This window comes from Drosophila albomicans, chromosome 3, assembly GCF_009650485.2.
Source record: "Drosophila albomicans strain 15112-1751.03 chromosome 3, ASM965048v2, whole genome shotgun sequence".
Classification (NCBI taxonomy): domain Eukaryota; kingdom Metazoa; phylum Arthropoda; class Insecta; order Diptera; family Drosophilidae; genus Drosophila; species Drosophila albomicans.
In genome coordinates, this window is record NC_047629.2 from 48,514,734 (window position 1) to 48,538,611 (window position 23,878).

Sequence of the window (23,878 nt, forward strand, 5' to 3'; positions counted from 1 at the left end):
GCTTAAGAGAAATAATTCCTTTAAGCAACTTATTTAAACTGCGCAAATTCCCCATCCCCGAAATGTGAGCACTTCAAAGTTCTTGGCAAACATTTCATACCCGCCTGACGAGAGTATTGCAATTTAAAGCCACGCGGGAAGCTGATTAAAACGTGCAATCGAATCATAATAAACGAGTTGCCTGGGAAACTTGAATGCAGTATTAAGCTGTAGCAATTATAAAGGCGTTGAATGGGGCGTGGCTGGCGCAGAGTAAATTGGCAGGGGCTTCGCACAATGCACAAAGGCGCAGAAAACAAGCGAGTAAATTAGCTGAAGCCGCCTTCAATTGCAGCTGTGGGCGTTCTGACAAAGTGCAAAAAACTACTCGAAAAGTCGCGAAATGCTCCGCAGCGCATTTGATTTAATTTTGCAAAACAGACCCGACATTAACATTTAATATAAACCACCATCATCTATTTTTTTTGGACACTCAATTGTTGTTGCTGGTACCACGCGGCGTATGATTAATACACTTGATGCGACTGCTGGAGAACGAACAAAAAAAGGGGCTTGCCACCCTGACTGTGTCCGTGCGGCATTCAAATGGAGGGCGTCCAGGTTATTGATGGCTGAGATTAGCAAAAAGTCTGTTTTCGAGTGGCGCCTTTTAATTAAATGCACTCCAACAGCAACAACAACGACATCGAGAGTAAAGACTGCAATAACAAACGCAAAAACGGCAAACAACAAGCTGCAAGTGGCAAGTGGCAGCCTGTAAGAGGCATGTGGCAAGCTGTGTAAATGCTGGCAGCCAGCTGTGGCAGCCACACGCAACAAATGCGCCACATTTCAATTAAAAATGAAGTCAGTATGCGGGTCGCTGCAAACACATACTCCTTAGTTACAGATAAAGTCGAGTTGATTGATTTTTCTTAAATAGCTAAAATTAGTCTTACAATTATGCTAATTCAAAATTGCAATCTTTATTATTACAATAATACCTGTAAAAATATCAGATAATAATAATAGTAAGTCAGATAACAGATAATTAAAGTAAAAAATTCATTTGATTCTGCTAAAATTTCAATTTGAATTTACCTAATAGTTATATTTCAGTAAGATATTAAGATTTTTTTTAGGCGGTTTAGATTTATCTAAATTATATTTCAGTTAAATATATAGATAGCTTAAGCAAAAAAATAAATTAGTGTATACAAAAAACAATATAATATTTGTCTTATATTTTTATTACATTATATTTCTTAATATGCAATTTTCAACATGACATTAAAGTGTTTTAGACTTTCGTTATTGGAAAAATGTGTAAGGCTGTCAAATATCCGCTAGCTAACCGTACAATATTATTTTTAAAATATACTAAAAAAAAAAAGTACACCGATAAAATTTTAAAATATACCAAAGGATATGATAGTAGTGTATAGTAATCAATATACCAAATATATTCTTTGGTATATTTTCAAAATATGCATTAGAAATATAATATATACTAAATTTTCAGCCAAATTAACTTAGATCCGTTGTAAGTTTACTAATACATATTTCCTAAATAACTTCTACAATGTTTCTTAACAAATTCCACCAAAGAATTACCCATATATTTTCCCATATTCGAAACAAATTTATCGCAACACAAAATTCGTAAAATCATATTGTGATAAATATCTTTTTAAAGACGTAAAAGCATCTTGTGAATTTTTTCCCCGAATATTAGAAAAGAAATATATGAGTTAAGGCCACCAAACTCTGCTCTTCAATATCTCAAGTCTCTCTCATCAACCAGTCTAACAAAATGCTTTCATTTCTCAGCCTTCATCGTGAGATACCCTTTCAGTCAAACACTGCTGATGATGAGCATAATTATAAACCCAACCACAAGCGCAAGCACAAGAGTGAAAGAAGGCAAAACAATGGCAGCAGAGGATTATGTGATGCTTCAATGTCATTGGCAAGGCGAATGAACTGGCACACAAAGTCCGAACCGAGGCGAGGCGAGGTCGTCGTGTGTCGTGGTTCTAGAGTTTAGTTTATAGGGTCTAAGGTCGCGTGTAGGATGTTGTTTGTTTGACTTTGTGGGCACGCGTGCACTGCATTTAGTACTAGACTTTCGAGACTTCTTGAGTCTTGACTTGACTTGACTTAATTGTTTTTATTATCAGTTGAAATAGCCTCACCATAAAACGGACAATTCGGCCTACAAATTACCGTCGTTTACCCGTAATGAATAATTGAAAGACGCACGCACAACGCATCAGGGTTAACAGCGATTACGTTTCGGCAAGGTTAACAAATCCTCTATCGAAATTCAAATTGCTTGTGATCATAGCAACATTCCAATATCGAAATTCCTTAGTCACTTCCGCCTTTTCAAACTTTGTTGTAGGAGACGTCGTCTGTGGCGTCATCTGCCTTTTGCGAACTTTTTGCGATTAACATAATTCAACAGTTCGCAATCCCTCCCAACTTATGCACTGTTGTGGCTACGTGCTGTCCATTGCAACAACAAGTGATTTCAATACTGTTGGCTGTGCATTTTAATTGTGCTGCAGCAAAAACAAATAAAAATAGATACTGATTATCACGATGGGCAGCTAAGCTAGTCAATCCAAGGTGAAGCCAAAAGGGCAATAACTTGAGTCCTTGAGGAGACTAAAAATAAAATGTTGAGCTCGAGTTGTGTACGTTTTACGCAAAGTGCATTTATTCAATTACAAACATAAATTCCTCTCTTCAGCAGAACTTCCCAAACACGCATAATACTAGGAAATCATATAGTCCCAAATAGAAGTAGAAAAATGAGGAAAAAAAAGCCGAGTTAAGGAGTGAAGAGTTATTCCAGTTTATCAGATCCAGATCAGTTTAGTCGATGTCCTGCTTAACGGTAGTAGGCGGCATAGGGGTAAGCGGAGTAGGCAGCAGCATAAGGATAGGCAGAGTAGGGATAGGCAGCAGCTGCGGTGTAGGCGGCGGTGTAGGGCGAGCTGTAGGCAACTGGAGCAGCAGCGGTGTAGGCGCTATAAGCCAAAGGCGAAGCCACAATTGCGGGCTTGGCGGCGACGCAAGCGACGATGGCGAAGAGGCACAGAGCGAACTAAAAGTAGAGATCACAAATTAATAAAGGATTTAAGGAATTTCCTCTTTTTTTGGTCAACTTACAAACTTGAACATTTTGTATAGTTTTGGGGTTGTTGTCTGTTTGTTCTGAAGAACTTGACTGATGTTTACAGCCAGCTAAGCGTCAACTTATATACACAACTAATGGAACCCTAAAAACAACTGGAAGGTAATCCAAAATTATTATGCACCACCAGTTGCCAATTGTCCAGATAGATGCTCTTGCCTGCCAATTGCGATGACGCCTCGTCATATCAATTGACGCCAAGGAGAATCAACACAATATTATTTTTTGTTGTTTGCAGTTTACTTTTAGTTTCGTTCGTTTCGTTTCGAGTATTTTTAAACGCGTGACGAACCAAACAGAAAACAACAAATCGAACCAATCGAAAGCACGTGTTTAGCATAAATAAATGAAGAATATGTAGTACTAAGTTATGTGCTCAATGCTGTCACCTGGAATTGAGATCTACTGACTTCGAGTTTGCTGACCCACTCAACAACAACCTCATCTCACCTCCTCTCTCTCTCTCTCTCTTAAACTCTCTGAATCGGAATTTATAAAGGGAAGCGATTGCCCCATATGTCGATTCATTTGTTAACCGGAAAGCGATTAGAACACAATGTATAAGAAGTTGCTCAGCTTCAAGCGACGATCAACCGATGAGATCTCCTCGGGCAGCTACAAACAACTGCCAGCTGAACAGGAAACGGAAATCGAATCCCAAACGAATTGCAATTGCTGTGCGTTGTGTTGTCCTCAGACACCGTGTCAACTCTGCACAGCTTCGTTCATTCTGCCCAGTTGTGTGGGCGCCATTCGCGCCTTCCAAGCGTTGGCTGAGCGAGACAAGTGTTGCACAAGTGGCAGTGGTCAGTGGTCGATGCCTGCCACTGATTCGATGACAATAAGCAAGTTGCACGTCACTGGCAACTCGCATTGTTGTCCTGGCTGCTGTTGAACATAATTTAAGCGATTTACTCTATAAGTGTTTGCTAAATGTTACCAAATATATATGATAATAAGACGAAGATATGACGTGGAATTTTATTATGATTATGTTATGTATTAAATAACGGATGTTAGATAAGTGAGGAATTATGAGATAAGTGTTTTTGAATATTCATTTATTATAAGTATACAGAAAGAAGAAAAGTGCTAAAATCAAGAATAAAATCTTGAATCAAGAATGTTTTATATCAAAATTAAAACAAGAAGGTTTTTTCCTAAATTAAGACTAAATATTCTATAATTAAGATTGTTTAAAATATAAACAATAGATTTATGTGTATTTTTATTTTCGAACCCGAATAGAATTTGAAGCTAAAATCCAATGATCATACAGCAAAGCGATTTGCGACTAATCTTCTAAGTTTAAAAGAAGGAAGTTCCCGCACTTTAAGATAGAAGAACAAAATTATTAAATTTTAGAGCTATTTGATCTTAAAAGAAGATCTCAAAACAATAATTAAAGAACAAAATATCGATTTTAAATTTTTTCAACCTAAAAATCTCATTTCAAAATTTTGTTCTTACATTATCAATCAATTTTTAAATAAAGATTTTTTCTTTCTATGTACGAGTAATAACATATTTATGCCTCATTTTGATATCTTTATTTTCAAGAAATTGTATTTAATTTATTATTATTTAATTATAATCATAATAACAATATACAACTATTTAAATTGCATTGAAATGATGGTCTTAAGAAATCTAAAATTCAGAAAATATATAATAATATATCTAGCTTTATCTCTTCAAAGAAAAAACATTTTATAAATAAATTGTACATATATTAAAATATATATCTTTATCAGTTCTAAGAACAAACAAAATATTGTACATTTATTAAATCCGGGTCATAAACATTGCCTACTTGTATTTGATATTTTCAATTGCTTATTATTCACACCCATTTGCATTAAATATGTAAATCGAACACTTGGCCAATGAAATACTGTTTATTTACTTTGCGCAACCTTGAACTTATTCTGTTTGGCAGCTGAGAATATTTGCATTTAAACAGCCTGTGAAGTTTACAATTTTAATTTTGGCTTGCAAACCCGGAACCTGTATTAGGCAGTTGCCCAAATATTCCAGAGATACATTTTGAAATACAATGCTGTGCAGTTGACACTTTAATAATTTATAATTTTAATTGATGTATAGGGGTAATATATTTAAGCATTGCCCCAAATGACTATACTTAATAATCTTAATTAATTGTGGTTGAAATTTATTAAAAAATGGCATTTAAAAGTGCGAATGAAAAATTGAAAGATAAGGAAGCTACAGTCGAGCGTGCTCAACTATGAGTTATTAATAAAATCAAAATAATCCGGCATTATTCTGAAAATATACCAAATTAATATACCGAAAAATACTAAAAATATACCAACGGATATTCTTGAATAATGCTAAAGTAAAATATATATTAAATTCTATATTTGGTATATTGGTATAGTACTACATTCAATATATAGCATAGAGTGCAAAATATACCAGATTGTCAGTTGGTTTGTTCTTTCTAAAATTTAATTTATTTCCTTGGAATGCTAACAAGAAATTCTTCATCTCGTTATTCAATCTCAAAATATTTCTTGGAATTATTTATTTGTATAATAACTGGAATGTTGGTATAGAGATGGAACTATTCTTGTCCAACATTTGAAGAAATAATAAATTTTTTGTAATTTATTGCCTTTGAGCGTGGACTGAAAGTTCATTAATTCGCTGTTTACTTTGAAAACTACGCAAGATAAATAAAAATAAATGAATAGTTTCCGATTTTGTTGAGCAATTGTTTATATTTGAATGATGATCAAGCCGTGTTCAATTTCGAGTGAGTCATTTATAGGTAAGTGGTGTAACCAGCGGTGTAGGGATAAGTGTAAGCAGAGTAAGCGGAAGCAATTGGCGCTGTGTAAGCAGCGGCAACTGGAGCAGTGTAAGCGGCAGCAACGGGAGCGGTATAAGCGGCGGCGACAACTGGAGCAGCAGCGATGCCATTGAAGTTGCGTGCCACATATTGAGAGCTTGTTGCGGTGACCACAGCTGGAGCAGCATCCACGAGGACAGCAGGCTTAGCCTCGATGCAGGCGACGACAGCGCACAGGACGAAGAGAGCAGACTGCAAAGTAATGGAAAAGAATTGAATTATTTGTCTGTTAATCCTTTCTCGCTATAGAGACGCACCAGTTTGAACATCTTGAATTGATTGGTTGAAGCTAACTGGGTAGACTATGTGTTTGCAGTGGAAGCGGCAGCAATTTATAGTCGCCCACGAAAATATTTGGTCAACACTTTTGGTTTCATTGTTCTACAAAGCGCCGCAAATTAGAAGGCGAGTTGGAATGCTCTCTGGCTACGTGCCCAGATGATGACCACCAGACTCAGTTGCTGTGGCAGACAGAGGTCTCCGCTTGGGTATGTCGAGCACGTTCCAATGTGAGCCCATAAAAATTGTCGCCGTGCTTTTGAAGGTGAGTGAATTCGGTAGCAGTTAAATTTTTTTTTTTTTGGTCGATTCAAATGATTTGATTCAAAGTTGTGTTGAACTGCGTTGAATTGATTATGCGGTCAGCTTGACTGCTAACTGACCTGCCCTTGCCTCCGCAGGCTGCAATGCGGAATCTGTTGCATGTGGCATGTGGCTTAATCCGATTTCGATGGTGCACAAGGTCGTCGTGGCTGGCTCAATTTGTTTATGCAACACGGCTTGCAAACTGTGCCGCAATCGGCAGACAACTTTTAAGTCGATTACGCGCACAGCGATTGCACGGCCATTGGACTGCAGACAGCCAAAAGTTGCATTCCCATTTTTCCCATATCAGAGCAGAGAGCGAAAACAAAACAAAACATAACAGAACAGAACCGACATTTCTTATCGGGTTACAACAAAAGCTTAAGCAAAATATACATATAGTTATATATAACGTAAGTTAGTTATAAAGCTACTGTCGAGTGTGCTTGACTATGAGATACCCGCTACTTATTTTCATTAAAACCAAATTCTGAAAATATACTGAATTAATATACCACAAAAATACTAATATAGATGGTATATAGATATAGTACTCCACTCAAAATATACCAAAAATTTTTCAATAATGTCATATTATGAAAATATACTAAATTAATATACCACAAAAATACTAACATATTTGTTATATCGATGTAGTACTCCTCTCAAAATATATCATAGAGCTTTTAATAATATTATATTCTGAAAATATACCAAATTTATATACCGAAAAAATACTAAGATATATGGTATCTCGATATAGTAATCCTCTGAAAATATACCAAAAATCTTTCAATAAAACCATATTATGAAAAATTACTAAATGAATATACCACAAAAATACTAACATATGTAGTATAACGATGTAGTACTCCTCTCAAAATATAATTAAAAAACACCCACATATTAAGTGCATCGAAATACTACTCCATTCAAAATATAATATACCATAAGGCTTTAAAGGAAACTATTTTCTGAAAATATTCCAAATAAATATACCGCAAGAATATTAACATTTTTGGTTTATAGATATAGTTCTTCATTTTAAATTATACCATAGAGATTAAAATATACCATCCTCTTTCGCTAATCAAGAATATATGTAGGTTCTTGGGCTGGAAACGCTTTCGCTACGGGAAGCGAGTATACAAATATATATAATATATATAATTTACAGCATTGATAAAATGCATTTCTGTAAGATCAGGCAATTTATTTGCGGCACATCTCATGGCAGTTTGCGAAAAGCCTTCGCTTCGATCGGTTCACACAATGCGTATACTTAATATTTGGAGTCTGCTGTTGCTCCTGCTGGTGAACAGCAATCGTGTGCTTGCCGGCGATGTGTATTTGAGCTGCGATGAGTTCGAGCAGCACATGTTCATGGATCCCAACGAGGCATTCTGCACCGTCACCGGCTTCATCGTGACACACAGCCAGAATGTGGTGATCAAGAACTTTGTGCCCGGCAACATGGTCAAGTTTATGAAGTTCTACGACTCAACGCTGCTCTATGTGCCGTTTCGTTTGTTTGAGACGTTCACCTATCTCAAGACTTTGGATGTATCCTACACGAGCATACTGGAACTCACTCGCAACACTTTTAGTGCGGCGGGCAACTTGACGAGTCTCAATCTCAGCTACAACAATATGACTTCGCTGCAGACATCGGTGTTCATAGGAGCCAATGCATTAATGCGTTTGGATTTGTCGTACAATCGCATAATGGTGCTCAGTGAGAATACGTTTTGTGGTTTGCCCATCTTGAATAAGCTGCAGCTGAATGGAAATCGTTTGACCGAACTGCATAAGGATATCTTCAAGGATAACGAGTACCTTGAATCGATCTCCCTCGAGGGCAATCTGCTCACCTACATCGAACCGGAGGTCTTCAATCGCATGCGTCGCATCAAGGAAGTGAATCTCTCGCACAACAAATTGATACGCGTTCATCCGGACATGTTCTCAGAGGCATCGAATCTGGAGAGTCTCCTATTAGCTGTCAACTCGCTGCGAGCTTTCCAACTAACGGACAAGAGCATTGTGCATCAGCTGCATCTGGATTACAATCAACTGACCAACCTCACAATTAATGCCACTCGCTTTGTTCGCGCCAATTACAATAATATTAGCGAAATCTACATGCATCAAACGTTGCAACTGGAGACGCTTGAATTGCGCAACAATCGATTGACTAGCATTGCCAACATCACCAATATGACGGCTTTGCTTCATCTGGATGTCTCTTATAATCCCATTGGACCCATCGGCGTTAGCACCTTTGATCAACTGAAGCGTCTGCGAAATCTTTATTTACGGTCAAATGGCATAAGGGAATTGGAATTTGGCATGTTTTCGAAACAGAAATACCTCGAAATACTCGACTTGTCGTTCAACAATCTGAGCAGTCTCAATCTGGATCTCTTTGTGCCCTACCTGACCAACCTGAAGCAGTTTTTGGTGGATGGAAATTCACTGCACGAAATTCAAGGCAATCGCACCTTCTCGCAAGCATTTCCATTGCTGCAGAAATTGGGAATTTCACGCAATCGCTTTAACTGCTCGTATCTGCATCATCTCCTCATTCCTCCGTATTTATCCGACTTGGTTTCGCTGCACATTGAACCCGATGACAGCACCGATGAAACGCCGCATATACGCGATGTTTCCTGCATCAGCATCGCCCAGCAAAAGGATGTGGCTGCCACAACTGCGGCTTCACCTGCTGCTCTCGAAGGTCCCGAAGTGACGCTGCACAAACAACTGGAGCTGCTGAGGTTGCACGCCGAGAACTTGGAGTTGCACTTGACATTTATGAAGGTTTTTCTCTTTGTCATTGGTGGGATTATACTCGTCTCTCTTGTATCGATTGTTACGATAAAGTATCTCAAAGTGCGACGTTCTGGGCGCTATGATCGTCGAAGCATTGTCTTTCAATCGAGTGCAACTATGGATGGAAATTTGACTTTAGAGTGAGAAGAGGAGTCAGAGAGTGAGATATTATATTACCTAGTGTAAGCTTTAGTCTAAGTTATGCCTATTCCAAATAAAAGACTACATTCAAAAAGCAAGCAGCAAAACTTTGAGAAACTAGGAAAGGCAAAATAGAGGTAATTGAATGTCAATTGAAGCCAAAATCAAGTCAAGTGTTGAGCCATAATTCTAGCCTATAAAATTGCAACCAGGAAATCCGTGAGCTTTTTACGCCGAAAAAATCCGTCACATTAAATCTAAATAACAGATAATTTCTTGTGTAAGCTGAAGTTCAAGAGTTCTTAAAGTAAAACATAAAGATTATCTATCGTAAGTCGCTGCGTAAGTTCCGCCTTATGCAAAAAACCCAATTGAATTTGAATTTGCCACCAGCAAAATCTTTGAGCTTTGTACATCGTTCAGATAGAGCTACGCAAGACGAGACGCTTCCTGTTAGCAGCTGCGATAAGTTGCGCAGGCAAAGACCTTGAACCAAGTCCAGCTGTGGAGATAAAATGTCAACAACAACAACAGCAACAACAAAATGCATTTCGAGTATCAGTGTATTCTGTTTATTTATTCATTCATTCAGGGAGTCGTCAATCTTTCCGGGTGGTAGATATCTCTTCTGTTTGTTTATCTACTTCCTCAGCAGCAAGGGAGCAGCGCTGTAGGCGGCGGTGTAGGGCGATGCCACATAGGAAGAAGCCACATAGGGAGATGCCACGTAGGAGGATGCCACATACGGAGATGCCACATAGGGGGATGCCACGTACGGAGATGCCACGTAGTTGGCGGAGTAAGCCAATGGTGCAACAATTCCTGGCTTGGCAGCGACGCAGGCAACCAGAGCGAGAACAGCGAGAACGATGAACTTGAACATCTTGGATTGATTTTGGTGGATTTGGTTGTTTGGTTCGTAGAAACTGAACTGAACTGATGATGTTTGGCCCGTCGCTTGGCCCTTTTATACAACCCGCTGAACGGGAAACTAACATAAGTGGAGCCTTGGCCGGACTTGGCAATCGACAACTTAACTAATTCGGTAAGCCAAGTTAAAGCAATTGCTTAAAGCAAGCGCTAACAACGGCGATTATGTTATGACCAACTTCGCTGTGCGTACGTGAGCTGCCCATCAATTGGCAACAGAATTTAGGCAGGGCAAACACTTGCATTACCTTGCAAGGTTTTACCAAATTGTTTAACTGCTTTTAATTTGTCACCGTGGGGGTATATAAAGCACAGTTTGTCACTTGTTTGAGCATCAGTTTCATTTGTTCCCTCAACAAGTCAAGCAAACCAAAACAACTCAAACAACATGTTCAAGTTCATCGCTCTCGCTTTCCTTGCTCTGGTCGCCTGCGTCGCCGCCAAGCCTGGCATTGTTGCTCCACTGGCCTACTCCACCAACTATGTGGCTGCTGCCCCAGCTGCCGCTGTCTACAGCACCGAATATCACGGCAACTTCGCATCACCCTATGTGGCAGCTCCTTACGTGGCTTCCCCATACGTCGCCTCGCCCTACGCTGCTGCCTACACCGCTCCCTACACCGCACCTCTGCTGCTCAGGAAGTAGATGAAGTGACTTCACAACTCAAGAATGCTGCTGAAACTATAAATGTTACAATAAAAAGTTGACAACCCAAAACGGAACAAATTTTAATTGCTTTTATTATTTGACTGCCTGAAAGTAGGCAACACTTTTTTCTACAGGTATTGGGTCAAAGAATAACTTGAAAGTGCTGCTAATGAAATCATGAGCTGAGTAAAATATAGTTGTGTTATAACCAACTGGAAATATAATATCTGAAATTGCAACTACAATTCAAATAAGGAATTAAAAATGCACGACAATCCACAAAAACATCACAAAGCATTTATTTTAATCAACTGAAATTCGTTTGAACCTAAAAGTATGCTACACTTTTTTATTTACTCATTAACCCTTTGTGCTGCCTCTGGGTTAATCACAAGACGACTCTGCTGTCGATTGTTGCCGAATCCCACGCTGTTGCTCACCTGAAAGTTGAACGAAAATCCCAGTGTAAACGACAGATTGCCAAAGCCCAGACGATTTAGCACCACTTTCGTTGGCGGTGGCTTCTTAGTTGGCGGCTTCTTCTTCTTGGATCTAGCCGGATTCTGACTCTCAATGGGTTGCATTAGCTGATACATGTTTAGCACCAGCTGTAAAATATCCAAAGGAGCGCGTATCTCGTCCAGATCGTCCACATCAGGCAGTTCAAGTAACTCCATCTGCTGAGATGTGGGTGACAGCACATAAACTTGCAACGGCAGCGCAGCCAACAAGTGCAACAGCATCAAACAGAGTAGAAGAATAGAGCAACTGCAAGGCAGCCGCATGTTTGCAGCCAACTGCAGTCGAGTTGGCGCACACAAGGCACTTTTATAGCAGAGTTAAAAAAGAAATAAAACGAATAGAAAAATGCAATGCAAAGATTTCAATCAATTTCAACGCTTAACGCTCTTTATTTCAGGCGATTGAGTGAAGGAGGAGGCAGCAGCATCTTGATGTTGCCGCCTCTCTGACAGCGCTGTGACAGCTGTGGGCTGAGTTATTTTTTTTTTATAGCCAACCATGGCCATAACCGTAGCCATTAAGGCCGAGATTGCCGTGAATGATGGGACGCACAATGGTATGTGATGGTGTCCAAACGGGACGCACCACATGCACAGCCTGTGGCCAGCCATGATACGACGTCGAGCTGCTCAGGATGGGCACAGTCGACAGGCTCGACAGCGTGGAGAGGCTTGGGGCCGCATAGGCGAAGGCGGCGCACAGAGACAGCAACAGAAACTGGCAGGGGGGAAAAAAAGAGTAAAGAATTGTAGATGACAGACAGCAAAAGGCTATTAACCCACCAGTTTGAACATGGTTTGTTGAGGGCGTTGATTTCGACTCGATTGGCTGAGATGGCAAGCGAAGACTCGTTGATTAGCTGCATTGTCTCGCGGCATTTATATAACGAGCAACAAGTTGTTGCAAGTGGCAACCAACCGACCTTGCTGCACTTCTTTTTGAAGTCCAGCTCAGATTTCACATGAGACCGACTCGATTATTTGGCTTGAATTACGCCCCGTAGAGGCCACAAAGATCTATTCTAGTGGGTCGTTTCGCTAGCTAACTAAGCTGTGGTTATTGCACCGCAACCAGCAGCATAAACTTTTTGCCTGATGATGGTGGTAACCGAAGAAGCTGCGCAATTGGCCACCAAACTGAACTGAAACTGGTCAAAATAATGCGACGCAGATAAATAAATGTTATTGACAATAGCCACACCAAAAAAGAAAATATTAATTGCCGTGTGCGTAGGATTTTGTTTACGGACTTCACATCAAATGATACAACACTCTCGTTCTCTTGTGGCAAAAACAAAAACGTTGCGCACTTGGAAAACTTCGCAATTTCAAGGGCAGCTAAGCAAATAAAATGCGCCCACACAGCGGGTTTCGGCACTGACCTTGAAAGGAGAGTGTGAAAAAGAAATACCGGAAGTGCCCAGCATCGGTCGCACTTAATTGTTGATTTCGACCGAAACGTAACCAAAACAAACGCGCCCAAGAACCAAAGTAAGTAAACATCCCAAGAGAGAATCATCGACGGGGGAGTGGACAAAAGAAGATGAAGTGCTCATTGAAGCACACACAATGTGCCCACAGCTTGCCACAACAATGTGTGGCACGCCACATTGAGAAGTGAGAGAAGAGAAGCGAAGCGAAGCTTATCTTGTCAGCCTGCCACGATCAAATGCAAGCTCTAGACTCTGCAACTGAGTTAAGGACTTCTTTCAATTTGCCGCGGACCAAATGCCTTTGACCCTCCGTCTAGTTGGGCCTATAAAAGGCAAAGTCTCACTGCCAATGGCATTCAGTTTGTGTGTGCTTTTCCTGCAGCTCAAATCGAAACTTGACAATGAAACTGGTAAGGAAGTCCACTACGCAATTATTCTGCTATTTTAACACTTTTTACTTGCAGTTGTTCTTGGTGCTGTTCGTTTGCCTGCTGGGACTTGCTTTGAGCCATGAGTTGGTCTACGGTTATTATGCGGGCCATGGACTGAGCTATGCTCACACTGTCGTGCCTTTGGCCTACACTCGTCTTCTGGCACCCGCCACTCAATCGCATCTGTATCACAGCGTCGAAACTCCGAACTCCTTTCAGCAGCAATATCGCAGCGATTATCATCAGCCCATGACCTACGAATATGTCTTCTGAGTGAAGCAGCTTTTTCCCAATGTAATCTGAATAAAGTTGATTCGTTCATTCATCATGACCCAAGACTTACGAATATCTACCTACGAATGTCTACAAGTGAGGCAGCTTCTTCCCGCTTAAAGGGAAATCTTAATAAAGTTAATCCATCTCATCATTATCTCTTTGTGGTTGTAAAGTTGATTCATTCTATCATTGTCTTGTTTCCCTATTTCTTTTGAAATGTTAGTGTTTAATCCCGCAATCTCTGGCTCCCGCTACTCAATCGCATCTGTATCACAGCGTTGAAACCCCGAAACCTCGCAATCACATATGTATCATAATGTCAAAACTCCGAACTCTTTACAGCAACAATATCTGAGTGACTATCATCAGCCCATGACCTACGAATATGTCTTCTAACTAAAACAGCTTCTTCCCACTTTAAGTGAAATCTGAATAAAGTTAATCAATGCTATCATTGTCTTGTTTCCCTAACTCTTTTGTAGTGTTAGTCTCGGACTCCGCGATGTCTGGCATTTGTATTGCAACGTTGAAACCCCGAATTCTTTTCAACAGAAATATAGCAGCGACTATTATGACCTACGAATATGTCTACTAAGTGAAGCAGTTATTTCCCGTTTTAAGAGAAATGTGAATAAAGTTGATCCATCTCATCATTGTCTTGTTTCCCTAACTCTTTTGAAGTATTAGTCTTTAACCCCGCGGTCTCTGGCATGCGACTCGACCCCTGACCTACGAATATGTCTACTAAGTAAAACAGCTTCTTCCCACTTTAAATGTAATCTGAATAAAGTTGATCCATCTCATCATTGTCTTGTTTCCCTAACTCTTTTGAAGTATTAGTCTTTAACCCCGCGGTCTCTGGCATCCGACTCGACCCCTGACCTACGAATGTGTCTACTAAGTGAAACTGCTTCTTCCCACTTTAAGTGCAATCTGAATAAAGTTGATCCATGCTATCATTGTCTTGTTTCCCTAACTCTTTTGTGTAAGTGTTAGTCTCTGACCTCGCGGTCAGTTATTGGCCTCAGGCTGTGCAAATAATGCAAGGCGGATCAGCTGCCAACGGCATATCGAATGTCCTGGCCAGCGGCCGTGCACCTTCAACCTGTTGTGGCCCCAAGACAATGTTTTAAAATAAATCTAGAAGTTGCTTGAGGGGCGTGTTGCACGTCAGCGTCAGCGGCACATGGAAACCAAACAGTTGCGAGTCGAACTCTTGTTGTTGCCACGACAAATCAACAAATCAAATCCAAGCGGCGGGCAATGCTAAACACGCTGCTGCTGCTGTGAGCTCAACTTTTGCTGCAAACGGGAAAGTTTTCCGCTTCTGGGTTTCCTTTCTCTCGCTCTCACTCAGCACGTCGGAAAACGTGACCCGTCGCTGGTCACATGGATTCGGAAACAGAGACGCATACATTGTGGACTGGGATAGACGGACATCGCATACGCAAATGCTTCGCGGAAACGTTGCTAATATAATCGCATAAATTAATTAATATTTGATTGCTTTTTCATACCCTGCGGAGTTGGTTGAGCAAGTCCAAGCAAAGAGCATCCAACCACATTGCGCAGTTGCTTGTGGCCAGCAGGTTGAATGCAGCTTGTCGGATTACTTAGTGCTTGGCATTGAATGGGAACAGAGAGATAGGATAATCTTTAATTTCTAATGGTATTGCATTTTTAAGAGCAACACTTTGAAAAGAAGGCGACCAAAATTTTTTGTTATTAAATCAAGAACATTATACAATTAAAACAAGATTGAAAATCTTCCAAAAGTTTCTAGCTTGCCCAATCTTGAAATTCAAAGTTATAATCTTCATTCAAGAATGGAAAAATCTTAAAATTGAACCAAGAAAACAAAATCGTAAATCACGATCAAACTTTCTAGTTTAATTCTCGATTGGATAGACTTGATATAAGATTGATTATGAATGAAATAGGGAGATGATACAATTTCACTTTAGCAATCTACTTTTCAATCTAAATAAAAATTTTGAATCAAGATTTAAATCTTAAAATAACATGTTTTTACTCTTGAAAGACAAACTTAACATAAAAATGATGAAATCTTATTTCAAGATTGTTCTTTTTATACGTAATTAACTATGTACCTTTATCATATTTATGCTCACACTAATATTAATAAAAGAGTATCAGCTATTCACCACATAACCAAACTTCGTTTCTTAATGAATCCACAGCACAGTCGTTAAGTCCAGCAAAAAGCGATGCGTAGTCATCAGAAATGGTTAATTTGAATTTATACTAGATAGTTCATTGCAGATGGTTGACTAGAAGTTGAGGGTATCAGTTGCACTTGGTTACGAGTATTGCTTAAACAAGTTTACAACTTGAGGTGGGCGTGACGACAGGAAAACAGAAAACAGAACGAGAACAGAGGCAAAAAAGGGAAACACACACGACAAAGCCAGTTTGAGGAGCAGCAACCACAAACCGGACCAACATCAATGCGAACAAAAGGTATAAAAGGGCCAAAGGAATGCAGAGTTGAGCTCACACCACAGGAGCAGTCGACGTCAAAAGAAGAAGGAGCCGGAATTAAGTGTATGAGAAAAATGCGCAATTATCTTTGGGTGAGCGACAATCCTAAGCAAATCTTAGCTTAAGCTAGTTCATTTGCTAATATTTTTTGTTAACCACCTGCAGTGGTGGTTGCTTCTAGTTGCCTGCTGTCTTAATCTGGGCAGCATCAAGGCCAAGCCACTTGTTTCCTTTGGCATCGGAGTGCAGACAGCGTCGAGACCCTATCCAGAGCCTTACTACAACAATTACTATGGCTACAATGGCTACTATGGCGGTGGCACGTATTCGAATAGATATCAGCCCCCCGGTTACCCCTATTATCCGGCTCCCTATGCTCCTGGCAGTCAGTATGGAGCACTCGACTTTGGCATTGGGGCTTTGTCGTTAACCCCGTTTCTGCTTTGATGGTCACACACACAGCGGGACATCAGTAGACTGAATATGTACTAAAGAAAATCTGCGAAATTTGTGGCAATGTGGAAATGTGTGAAAAGAAAACAACTAATAAACACCACAAACAAGTCCTCTCTCTTATGCGTTTTACTTCAATTCAGCAACTGCGACTCAGACTCAGGCAACTTTGTTAAGCTCCACACGGTGTGACAGAGACCCAAACAACGGTGGTCAACAGGTGTCCAAATCGCTGCTACGTGACATTGTTACACATTTCCCAGTTTCGCATTGACCTTGGCCTCTGCTTCGCTGCTCCGCTGCTCCAATGCTCCACTGAAACACTTTCGTTAAATAGCAGGCACTAAAGACTTTCGGCTCAAGTCGAAGATTTCCCCCATCGTGAAGGTCACGGAAAAGTAAATAAATAATGTTTCAATAAATTGTATATCAATTGAGGAAGGTTGTTGTAAAAAATCATTGAGGGGAACTTTTGCTGCGATGACGCAAATGTTGATATCTATGACAGAGAAATGTCTTTAGGTTCAGTACACTTGCCAAGAGTAAAGCTAAAAAGTGGAGAGAGTGATGTAAAACATGACAACCATAAATATGGAATAAATAAGAATAGATTCTAAAAGTAAAGAGTTGTCAGCAAGATGAAATTCATCTGCAGAAATTAGAAAGTCAAATTTTATTTGCATTGCTTTCTGTAGGAGTTACTTCAAAAATATATTAAAATGGAAAAAAAGGAAACTAGAGTATTTGTGAAAATTTCATAATGTTAAGCTTAAGGTCAATAACTATTTTGCTCAAATATATTATTTATAGGAAAATAAATCATAGGTTGTGAATCAAAAATGTTTTTAAATTGTTATATAAAGCTGAAAGCTATAGTCGAGTGTGCTCGACTGTGAGATACCCGCTACCCAACAAAAGCAAAACAGTGCGGTATTAATTTTAGAATATACAAAATTAATATACCGCAAAAACTTATTAAACATATAATAATAGTAGTACTAGTACAACATTTAAAATATACCATAGAGTCAAAAATATACCAAAGAGTGCAAAATGTACCAGATTTTCAGTCAAAGCAACTAAGGCTCGTAATAAGTAGACGTTTTTGCACATATAAAAGTATTTTGAAGGCAATGGCTCATTCAATTATTGTTAATGCTATTCGAGTGTCTCTTTGCAAAATTAGATTTCGCAAGGTAATCACATTATAGTAAATTTAAATAGAGTTTAATGAAAAAAAAACTAAAATTTTCTTTTTGTTTATTTATTATAACTGGTAACCAAGACTTGAGGTGCACTCTAGGATACAAAGTGCAGTCAAAGCAACTGTCGTTTTTAAGCTTGAAGTAGCTGGTGTAGAAATAATTAGTGTGAGCAATGATATTTTTCTGTATAAAACAAAATCTCTTAATGTAGTCGAAAATAATAAATTTTACATCCAATTTATTTCTATTTGATTGAAAGAATTTGTTAATGCGAGCGGAGTCAACTATTCAGATAGCAACTTCAACTTCATCAGTAGTTACTGAATTTAATTGAAAGAAAAGACACTCTATAATTAAAATGATATATTTCTACAATGCGAATATAAAGCTAAATTTGTAAATTACTTAACTTCATATATCTTAATTAAATTCAAGTGGTGTGAATTGTCAGAAAAGCAAAGTAGCTGAAGGCGAAGTAGAACAATTTCTAAGATAACCCACTAGAAGCTGTTTTCAGCAGCTCTTAGCTGAACGCTTTGAGGTGGCTTCAAACAGTTTTCAGGGTGCCACCTATTTTTAGTAGGTCACGAAAGTAATCCCCACAACCCAAGCTCAAGTATCTGTGGCCATCAGCCGCCAAACAATTGCAGTTAATGAGGGAAACTGACAATTAATTAGTCAAGGATAAGAACGAAATTGCAGGCGTAGCAAAGTGCGAAGTGCGAACTGTGGCAAGTTGAAATTCTGTGGCATGAGGCAAGTTCATTTCACGTGAAAAGCAGCCGCGTCAATGCACACAAGTTGGAGGCAAGAGTTTTGCGCTGTCAATAGTCAATTTTTGCTAAACTTAGGTCCGCTGGGAAAGCGCTTTGAGGGAAATTGCTTGTGAAAATGAGTCGCTGGGGTCGCCGCTGGTGGATGACGTGCAAGGGTCACGTTCCCAATCACGCAGCAGTCGGAGCACAAAGTCTAAAAACTAAAAAGTGCAACACCGTCGTTGCCTCTTTTGTGTTATTCGTAGGCGTGTGGCAAGTGTGGCAACAACAGGCAGCAAGAGTCACGTTGACGTTTCGCAAAGGAAAACACTTTCACACTTTCGTACTTTCGCACTTAAAAAACGACGAGGCAACAGGTTGTATGTCTGAAAAAAAGCGAAATGTGTGAGAGCTCACGTTGTGTTGTGGCTGCCACGACTGCTGCTGTGGCACTGACGAATGCGAGGAGTTCGTCAGGAGATGAACCGAACTGCTCCGTGTTTTGGCCAACGCACGAAGTGTCCTCGTCGTGGCCAAAGGATGTGGCCAAAAGACGAGGGGAGCAGGCGACAACGAATCGACACGAAGGTTAAACGCGAACGCGCTCGACATTGAGTGCAACTATAAAAGACGCAGCACGGACGCCTGCTCCAACAGTCAGTACCAAGACGTCGCGCTAAAAGGCAACTTCAAAGTGCAAAAAAACAAAAAGCAAAAAGAAATCTAAAAATCAAAATAAAAGTGAACTAAAAAGAACTTTAACTCTTATCGTGAGATGGATACGCTATCGCCAAACAATTGCTCCAAGTCGAGTTCCAGCGGCAGTTCCGCGACCAGCTCCTCCATGGATCTGGGTGGTGACAAGAACAAGTCAACGAAGCAGCAACGTCAACGCGCCCAAAAGTTGTCGAGATCGCGGAGTTTGCTGCAGTTGCTCAGCAAGCATCTGGGCAGACATTTCCAGCATCATCATCATCAGAATGACACCGTCTACAGCAGCCAGGATGACATACGCAGCTCCTCAACGGATTCCTTCAGTTTGAGCTATGAACGTGGTTCGCGCAACGAGTGCTTGGAGGAGGTGTTACATGGTGGCTCAAGCTTGGACTTGGAGAACACATCGCGCACTTCGTCGGCTTCGTATTCGCCTGGTCTGGAGTTCTATGACAACAATACACACATCTATGTGGAGACCGTTTATCGTCCGGGCAGCGCAATGGAACAATTGCAGCCTCATCACTATCACGATGACAACAGCAGCGTCGAGGACGTCGAGGATGAGGACGAGGACGATGCTGAGGTGCAGCATGTGGATGAGAATGAGAATCTCAAGCTAAACACGGAGCCACAGCCACGTTCAGCATCGGCGGCTTCAGCTGGCGCTGCGACAACGGCAACATCAACAGCAACAACAAAAGGTGGACTGCACTTGAGTCGCATTTCGATCTCGTCATCGGTCAGTCGCATGTTGCAACATTTCTCCACATCGGCGGCAACAACGGCCACCGCATCGTTGCGTTCGCTGTCCTGCAGCAGCACACCGTTGCGACAATTGCGAGTGTCGCCGATGAAAAAGTCACCGCACGGCAGCAACAACTGTCACAGCAGCAGCAGCAGTAGCAACAGCAGTTGCAGCAGCAGTCACAGCAACAGTCACAGCAGCAGCAACAGCCACAGCCACAGCAACAGCAACTCATCGAAGTCTGGCAAAAAGGATAAGAAGCAGCAGAGCATATTGCGACCTCCAGTTCAGTATGTTTACATGAAGGGCATGTCCGGATTGTATTCGCGGGTGCCCAGCTACGCGGTCTGCTGTCCCTACACATTGCACCACATGTATTAGAAAGAGAGAGAGAGCGATAGAGCGAGTGCGAAAGAGATGGTCACGAAGAGGCGTCATCGCGGCGAGGACATTGCCCAGCACAACACACAATGCTGAATGCGGGTGAAGGCCAATGCCAATTTTTTCGGGTTGGGGGGCGGGTAGTTTATAGTGAAAAGTGATGTAGTGCCTAAAGAACGAAACACATAAATAAGGGAACGGAACTGTAGAACTAGACTTTAGAGAGAGACAGAGATGGAGTTTGGCATACAAAGTTAGCGATCATACAACATACAACATATTTTATAAATGTGTAAATGTTTAGCCAAAAGAAAAACATCAACAAACTAAATACTCTAATCTCTAGCTGTATGGACTTTCAGTTTACAGTAGTTAAATATTTAGTTTAAAAGAATACACAAACACACAAATACAAAACCCCTTAACTTCCACACATATCTCCCCTAAGAAAAAAATGTAGTTCTTAACAATGTTTGTCTCAATTTTTGGAGCTTGGCTCGCTAAAAAACAAAAAACATAATATTATTATTAACTAAGTACAATGAAGAAAACTATTTCGAAATGTTTGCCATTTTTCAACTATACTTTGCACTTATTTCAATGGGCACTTGACTTAGACAAAATTACGAATTTACCGAAAGAAAAACAAAACTAGAAAAAATAATCAAAATTGTACAAAATACACACCAAAAAAACAAACAAAAATATATACAAAAATATTATAATTATTATTATTATATGAAGTAATAATCCAACAAATCTTTAGTCGCCACAAATGTTTGCTTATTTCCATTTAAAAAAAAAAAGAACAGAAAAAAGAGAACCCAACAGCATACGAAAACACTTTTTTATTAACTATTACAAAAAAAGATAGCAAAAATATTTAGAGACTAAGTAAATAAATACCCTATATATATATATTTTTAGAGCATATAACCTTAAGCATAAGTTTAGCCGTCAAAACGAATAAAAACAGAAACACAAATCTAAAACAAAATCTCTAAAAAATAAATGAATTTTTATTTCAAAAAATGCATTTAACGGGTTTCGAAGCTTTTCGCTATGTTGGACAAAGCTTTGGCATCCTTTAAGGACACATTTGAAGGTAAAAGCTTGATGTGAGGCATGCGCCTGCGCCTTGCCACAAGTTGCACGTGAACTGAACTGTACCCAGGGAACAGTTATTGTTGCTGCTGCTGCTGCTGCTGCTGCGGCGACTGATGATGTAGGTAAAGTCCTCAATTTCAAGTTGGTGAAGGACTCGACCTTATAGTTTTGACATACGATATCATGTCTGCTGCGACTACTCGTCGTATATATATGGTGCTAAGAACGACGATGACGTTAATCGCCAGATGCCACATGCTACATGCCCAATGCTGCTTGCAACACACGCCGCTTGCCGCTTTCTGTAAGTGCTCGCAAATCCGCTAAATGCAAATGCAACTGATTACAATTTTTATGAGAAGCCTCACATAATCTCAGTCCACATATGCGGCGTGATCCTTGACGGCTGCTTTGCGTCGGCTTTTTGAAGGTTTTTGGACAATTTTGTAAGGAATTGTAAATGTAATCTAATCTATGTTAATTTGCTTTATATCTAATCTGAACTAAATCGTATTGAAAGAAATTCAAAGAAAGAAAAAGATTTCCTCTCACAGCGGAGCTCAATTGTATCAACTGAAAATTCAGAGAAATTCGCAAGGAATTTGTGAATTTTAATAATTTATGGACTTTGGAAAAGAAGTATCCTTAAGTTAAATCCTTTAGTTAAATAAATATGAAATTCAGAATTATTTAATATTTGTATGAATTTTGCTAAGAATTTTTAGAGTTAATTTGAATAAACACATAAAGAAAACGTAGCTATGATATATTAACGATAATTTAGTAATAGAAAAAACACAACCAAAGCTACAGTCGAGTGTAAGATTTCCGCTACCCAATTACAGGTAAATCAAGAACATATAAGGATTAAAATTTATTAAAAATATACTAAAAAACAATTAAATATATCAAATACTATATTTAGTAATACTATATTTGGTATATAATACAATTACATTAAAAATATACCATTTAGAACAATATATACCGTACCATACTGGCAGTGCTGGATTCCTAATAGTATAGCAAAGCTAGCGATTTTGTAATATTAACATAACTATAACATAAGTAAAATTAATTACTATTCACTATATATTTAATACTATGCTCAAAGAAGTATCGGACAGTCTATGTTCGCAAGTTAAATAAAGATGACGTCCGATCACAGTATTTTGGTTAAGATATACCAAATTAATATATCGAATAAATACTAGCATATAGCGAAGACTTTATTTGGTATATCAATATACTTATGCATACTAAATATACCATAGTGTACAAAATTTACCTAGTTGTCATACAAAAGCAAGCGATTGCAGCAGACACTTTTGGCCACGTACAATTATTTCTTGAAACATTTCTAAGATTTTTAAAATAGTAATAATATATTTATACATTATAAAGACTAAATTAGTATTATATGTATAAGCAAACGCGACTTTATCAATTCAACGGTTACATCAATGATAGCCCACTTAATAATATCATGAAAATCATATTTAATAGTAATCAAATTCTTTTCATGATAAAAAACAGTAATTTAAGTCACAAACAAACAATTAAAACTATTCAGCAACGACAATAAAACTCACACTAAACTAAATTCGCTAAATGACTAACAAATCTATTGAATCAAAATTCGCTTTTATAATTTTGACTTCCCATATTAAAAACCAGTAATTTGACACCCAACCCATAAACAATATAAAATTGTCAATCAACAACGCGACGATTTGCGAATAATGTTTAATAAAAAGTTGTGATTAATCCACTAAAAATCATTGTTAATTAAGGTGTGTGTGCTGCGCCTTTGTTAAAAACTATTTTACGTTGTTTGTGAGATATTCTGGTTACTTAATTCACAACGCTAAATCTGTTAATGGCCTGACGTCAGGAGTCAACAGTTACGCCTTTAATTAGAAGATAAACAACACGACAGAAACAATCATCAGACTCGAACCCTCACACTCACATTAAGACACTCACACACACTTTGAAAGCGGCATTAAGAAGACAACAGACTTCATTAAATCGTCCAACATTGGGGCATTAAAAAACCTCCCCCTCAATCTCCATCTCTTCCTCTGTCTTCAACTACTCTAGGCAGGCCATCAGCGAGGCGTAAAATTGGCAGTCGGTTTTATTTATAGCACATTAAA

General features: G+C 39.2%; 9 protein-coding genes across 9 annotated transcripts; 5 read left to right on the plus strand and 4 right to left on the minus strand.

Moving 5' to 3' along the window:
- Window positions 1-2,674: 2,674 nt before the first annotated feature.
- LOC117570738 (uncharacterized) lies at window positions 2,675-3,265 on the minus strand. Its single transcript, XM_034252560.2, has 2 exons — window positions 3,157-3,265; window positions 2,675-3,091 (listed from the first exon to the last, which is right to left on the minus strand). The coding sequence occupies exons 1-2, from the start codon at window positions 3,166-3,168 to the stop codon at window positions 2,876-2,878; spliced, it is 228 nt and encodes a 75-aa protein (XP_034108451.1). The 5' UTR covers window positions 3,169-3,265; the 3' UTR covers window positions 2,675-2,875.
- Window positions 3,266-5,806: 2,541 nt separating this feature from the next.
- Window positions 5,807-6,356, minus strand: LOC117570736 (larval cuticle protein F1). Its single transcript, XM_034252557.2, has 2 exons — window positions 6,314-6,356; window positions 5,807-6,248 (listed from the first exon to the last, which is right to left on the minus strand). Exons 1-2 carry the CDS (start codon window positions 6,323-6,325, stop codon window positions 5,970-5,972), a joined length of 291 nt encoding a protein of 96 aa, XP_034108448.1. The 5' UTR covers window positions 6,326-6,356; the 3' UTR covers window positions 5,807-5,969.
- Window positions 6,357-7,888: 1,532 nt separating this feature from the next.
- Window positions 7,889-9,712, plus strand: LOC117570735 (leucine-rich repeat transmembrane neuronal protein 1). Its single transcript, XM_034252556.2, has one exon. It carries the CDS (start codon window positions 7,914-7,916, stop codon window positions 9,615-9,617), a length of 1,704 nt encoding a protein of 567 aa, XP_034108447.1. The 5' UTR covers window positions 7,889-7,913; the 3' UTR covers window positions 9,618-9,712.
- Window positions 9,713-10,149: 437 nt separating this feature from the next.
- On the minus strand, window positions 10,150-10,540 carry LOC117570737 (uncharacterized). Its single transcript, XM_034252559.2, has one exon. It carries the CDS (start codon window positions 10,495-10,497, stop codon window positions 10,255-10,257), a length of 243 nt encoding a protein of 80 aa, XP_034108450.1. The 5' UTR covers window positions 10,498-10,540; the 3' UTR covers window positions 10,150-10,254.
- A 327-nt stretch (window positions 10,541-10,867) lies between these two features.
- Window positions 10,868-11,282, plus strand: LOC117570748 (uncharacterized). Its single transcript, XM_034252570.2, has one exon. The coding sequence runs from the start codon at window positions 10,933-10,935 to the stop codon at window positions 11,188-11,190; it is 258 nt and encodes an 85-aa protein (XP_034108461.1). The 5' UTR covers window positions 10,868-10,932; the 3' UTR covers window positions 11,191-11,282.
- Window positions 11,283-12,104: 822 nt separating this feature from the next.
- On the minus strand, window positions 12,105-12,544 carry LOC117570949 (uncharacterized). Its single transcript, XM_034252883.2, has 2 exons — window positions 12,498-12,544; window positions 12,105-12,432 (listed from the first exon to the last, which is right to left on the minus strand). Exons 1-2 carry the CDS (start codon window positions 12,507-12,509, stop codon window positions 12,202-12,204), a joined length of 243 nt encoding a protein of 80 aa, XP_034108774.1. The 5' UTR covers window positions 12,510-12,544; the 3' UTR covers window positions 12,105-12,201.
- Window positions 12,545-13,494: 950 nt separating this feature from the next.
- Window positions 13,495-13,886, plus strand: LOC117571298 (uncharacterized). Its single transcript, XM_034253368.2, has 2 exons — window positions 13,495-13,557; window positions 13,612-13,886. The coding sequence occupies exons 1-2, from the start codon at window positions 13,549-13,551 to the stop codon at window positions 13,849-13,851; spliced, it is 249 nt and encodes an 82-aa protein (XP_034109259.1). The 5' UTR covers window positions 13,495-13,548; the 3' UTR covers window positions 13,852-13,886.
- A 2,465-nt stretch (window positions 13,887-16,351) lies between these two features.
- LOC117571871 (uncharacterized) lies at window positions 16,352-16,927 on the plus strand. Its single transcript, XM_034254316.2, has 2 exons — window positions 16,352-16,448; window positions 16,522-16,927. Exons 1-2 carry the CDS (start codon window positions 16,422-16,424, stop codon window positions 16,801-16,803), a joined length of 309 nt encoding a protein of 102 aa, XP_034110207.1. The 5' UTR covers window positions 16,352-16,421; the 3' UTR covers window positions 16,804-16,927.
- Window positions 16,928-19,238: 2,311 nt separating this feature from the next.
- Window positions 19,239-21,583, plus strand: LOC117569397 (uncharacterized). The gene has a single exon (XM_034250533.2). The coding sequence runs from the start codon at window positions 19,545-19,547 to the stop codon at window positions 20,610-20,612; it is 1,068 nt and encodes a 355-aa protein (XP_034106424.1). The 5' UTR covers window positions 19,239-19,544; the 3' UTR covers window positions 20,613-21,583.
- Window positions 21,584-23,878: the final 2,295 nt, after the last annotated feature.

Bases quoted from the DNA above. Each gene is read 5' to 3' on its own strand.
- LOC117570737 (XM_034252559.2), bottom strand. From the start codon at position 10,497: ATGTTCAAGTTCATCGTTCTCGCTGTTCTCGCTCTGGTTGCCTGCGTC.
- LOC117570748 (XM_034252570.2), top strand. From the start codon at position 10,933: ATGTTCAAGTTCATCGCTCTCGCTTTCCTTGCTCTGGTCGCCTGCGTC.
- LOC117570735 (XM_034252556.2), top strand. From the start codon at position 7,914: ATGCGTATACTTAATATTTGGAGTCTGCTGTTGCTCCTGCTGGTGAAC.
- LOC117571871 (XM_034254316.2), top strand. From the start codon at position 16,422: ATGAGAAAAATGCGCAATTATCTTTGG. The intron at 16,449-16,521 runs GTGAGCGACAAT...AACCACCTGCAG, and splicing joins AAATGCGCAATTATCTTTGG to TGGTGGTTGCTTCTAGTTGC.
- LOC117569397 (XM_034250533.2), top strand. From the start codon at position 19,545: ATGGATACGCTATCGCCAAACAATTGCTCCAAGTCGAGTTCCAGCGGC.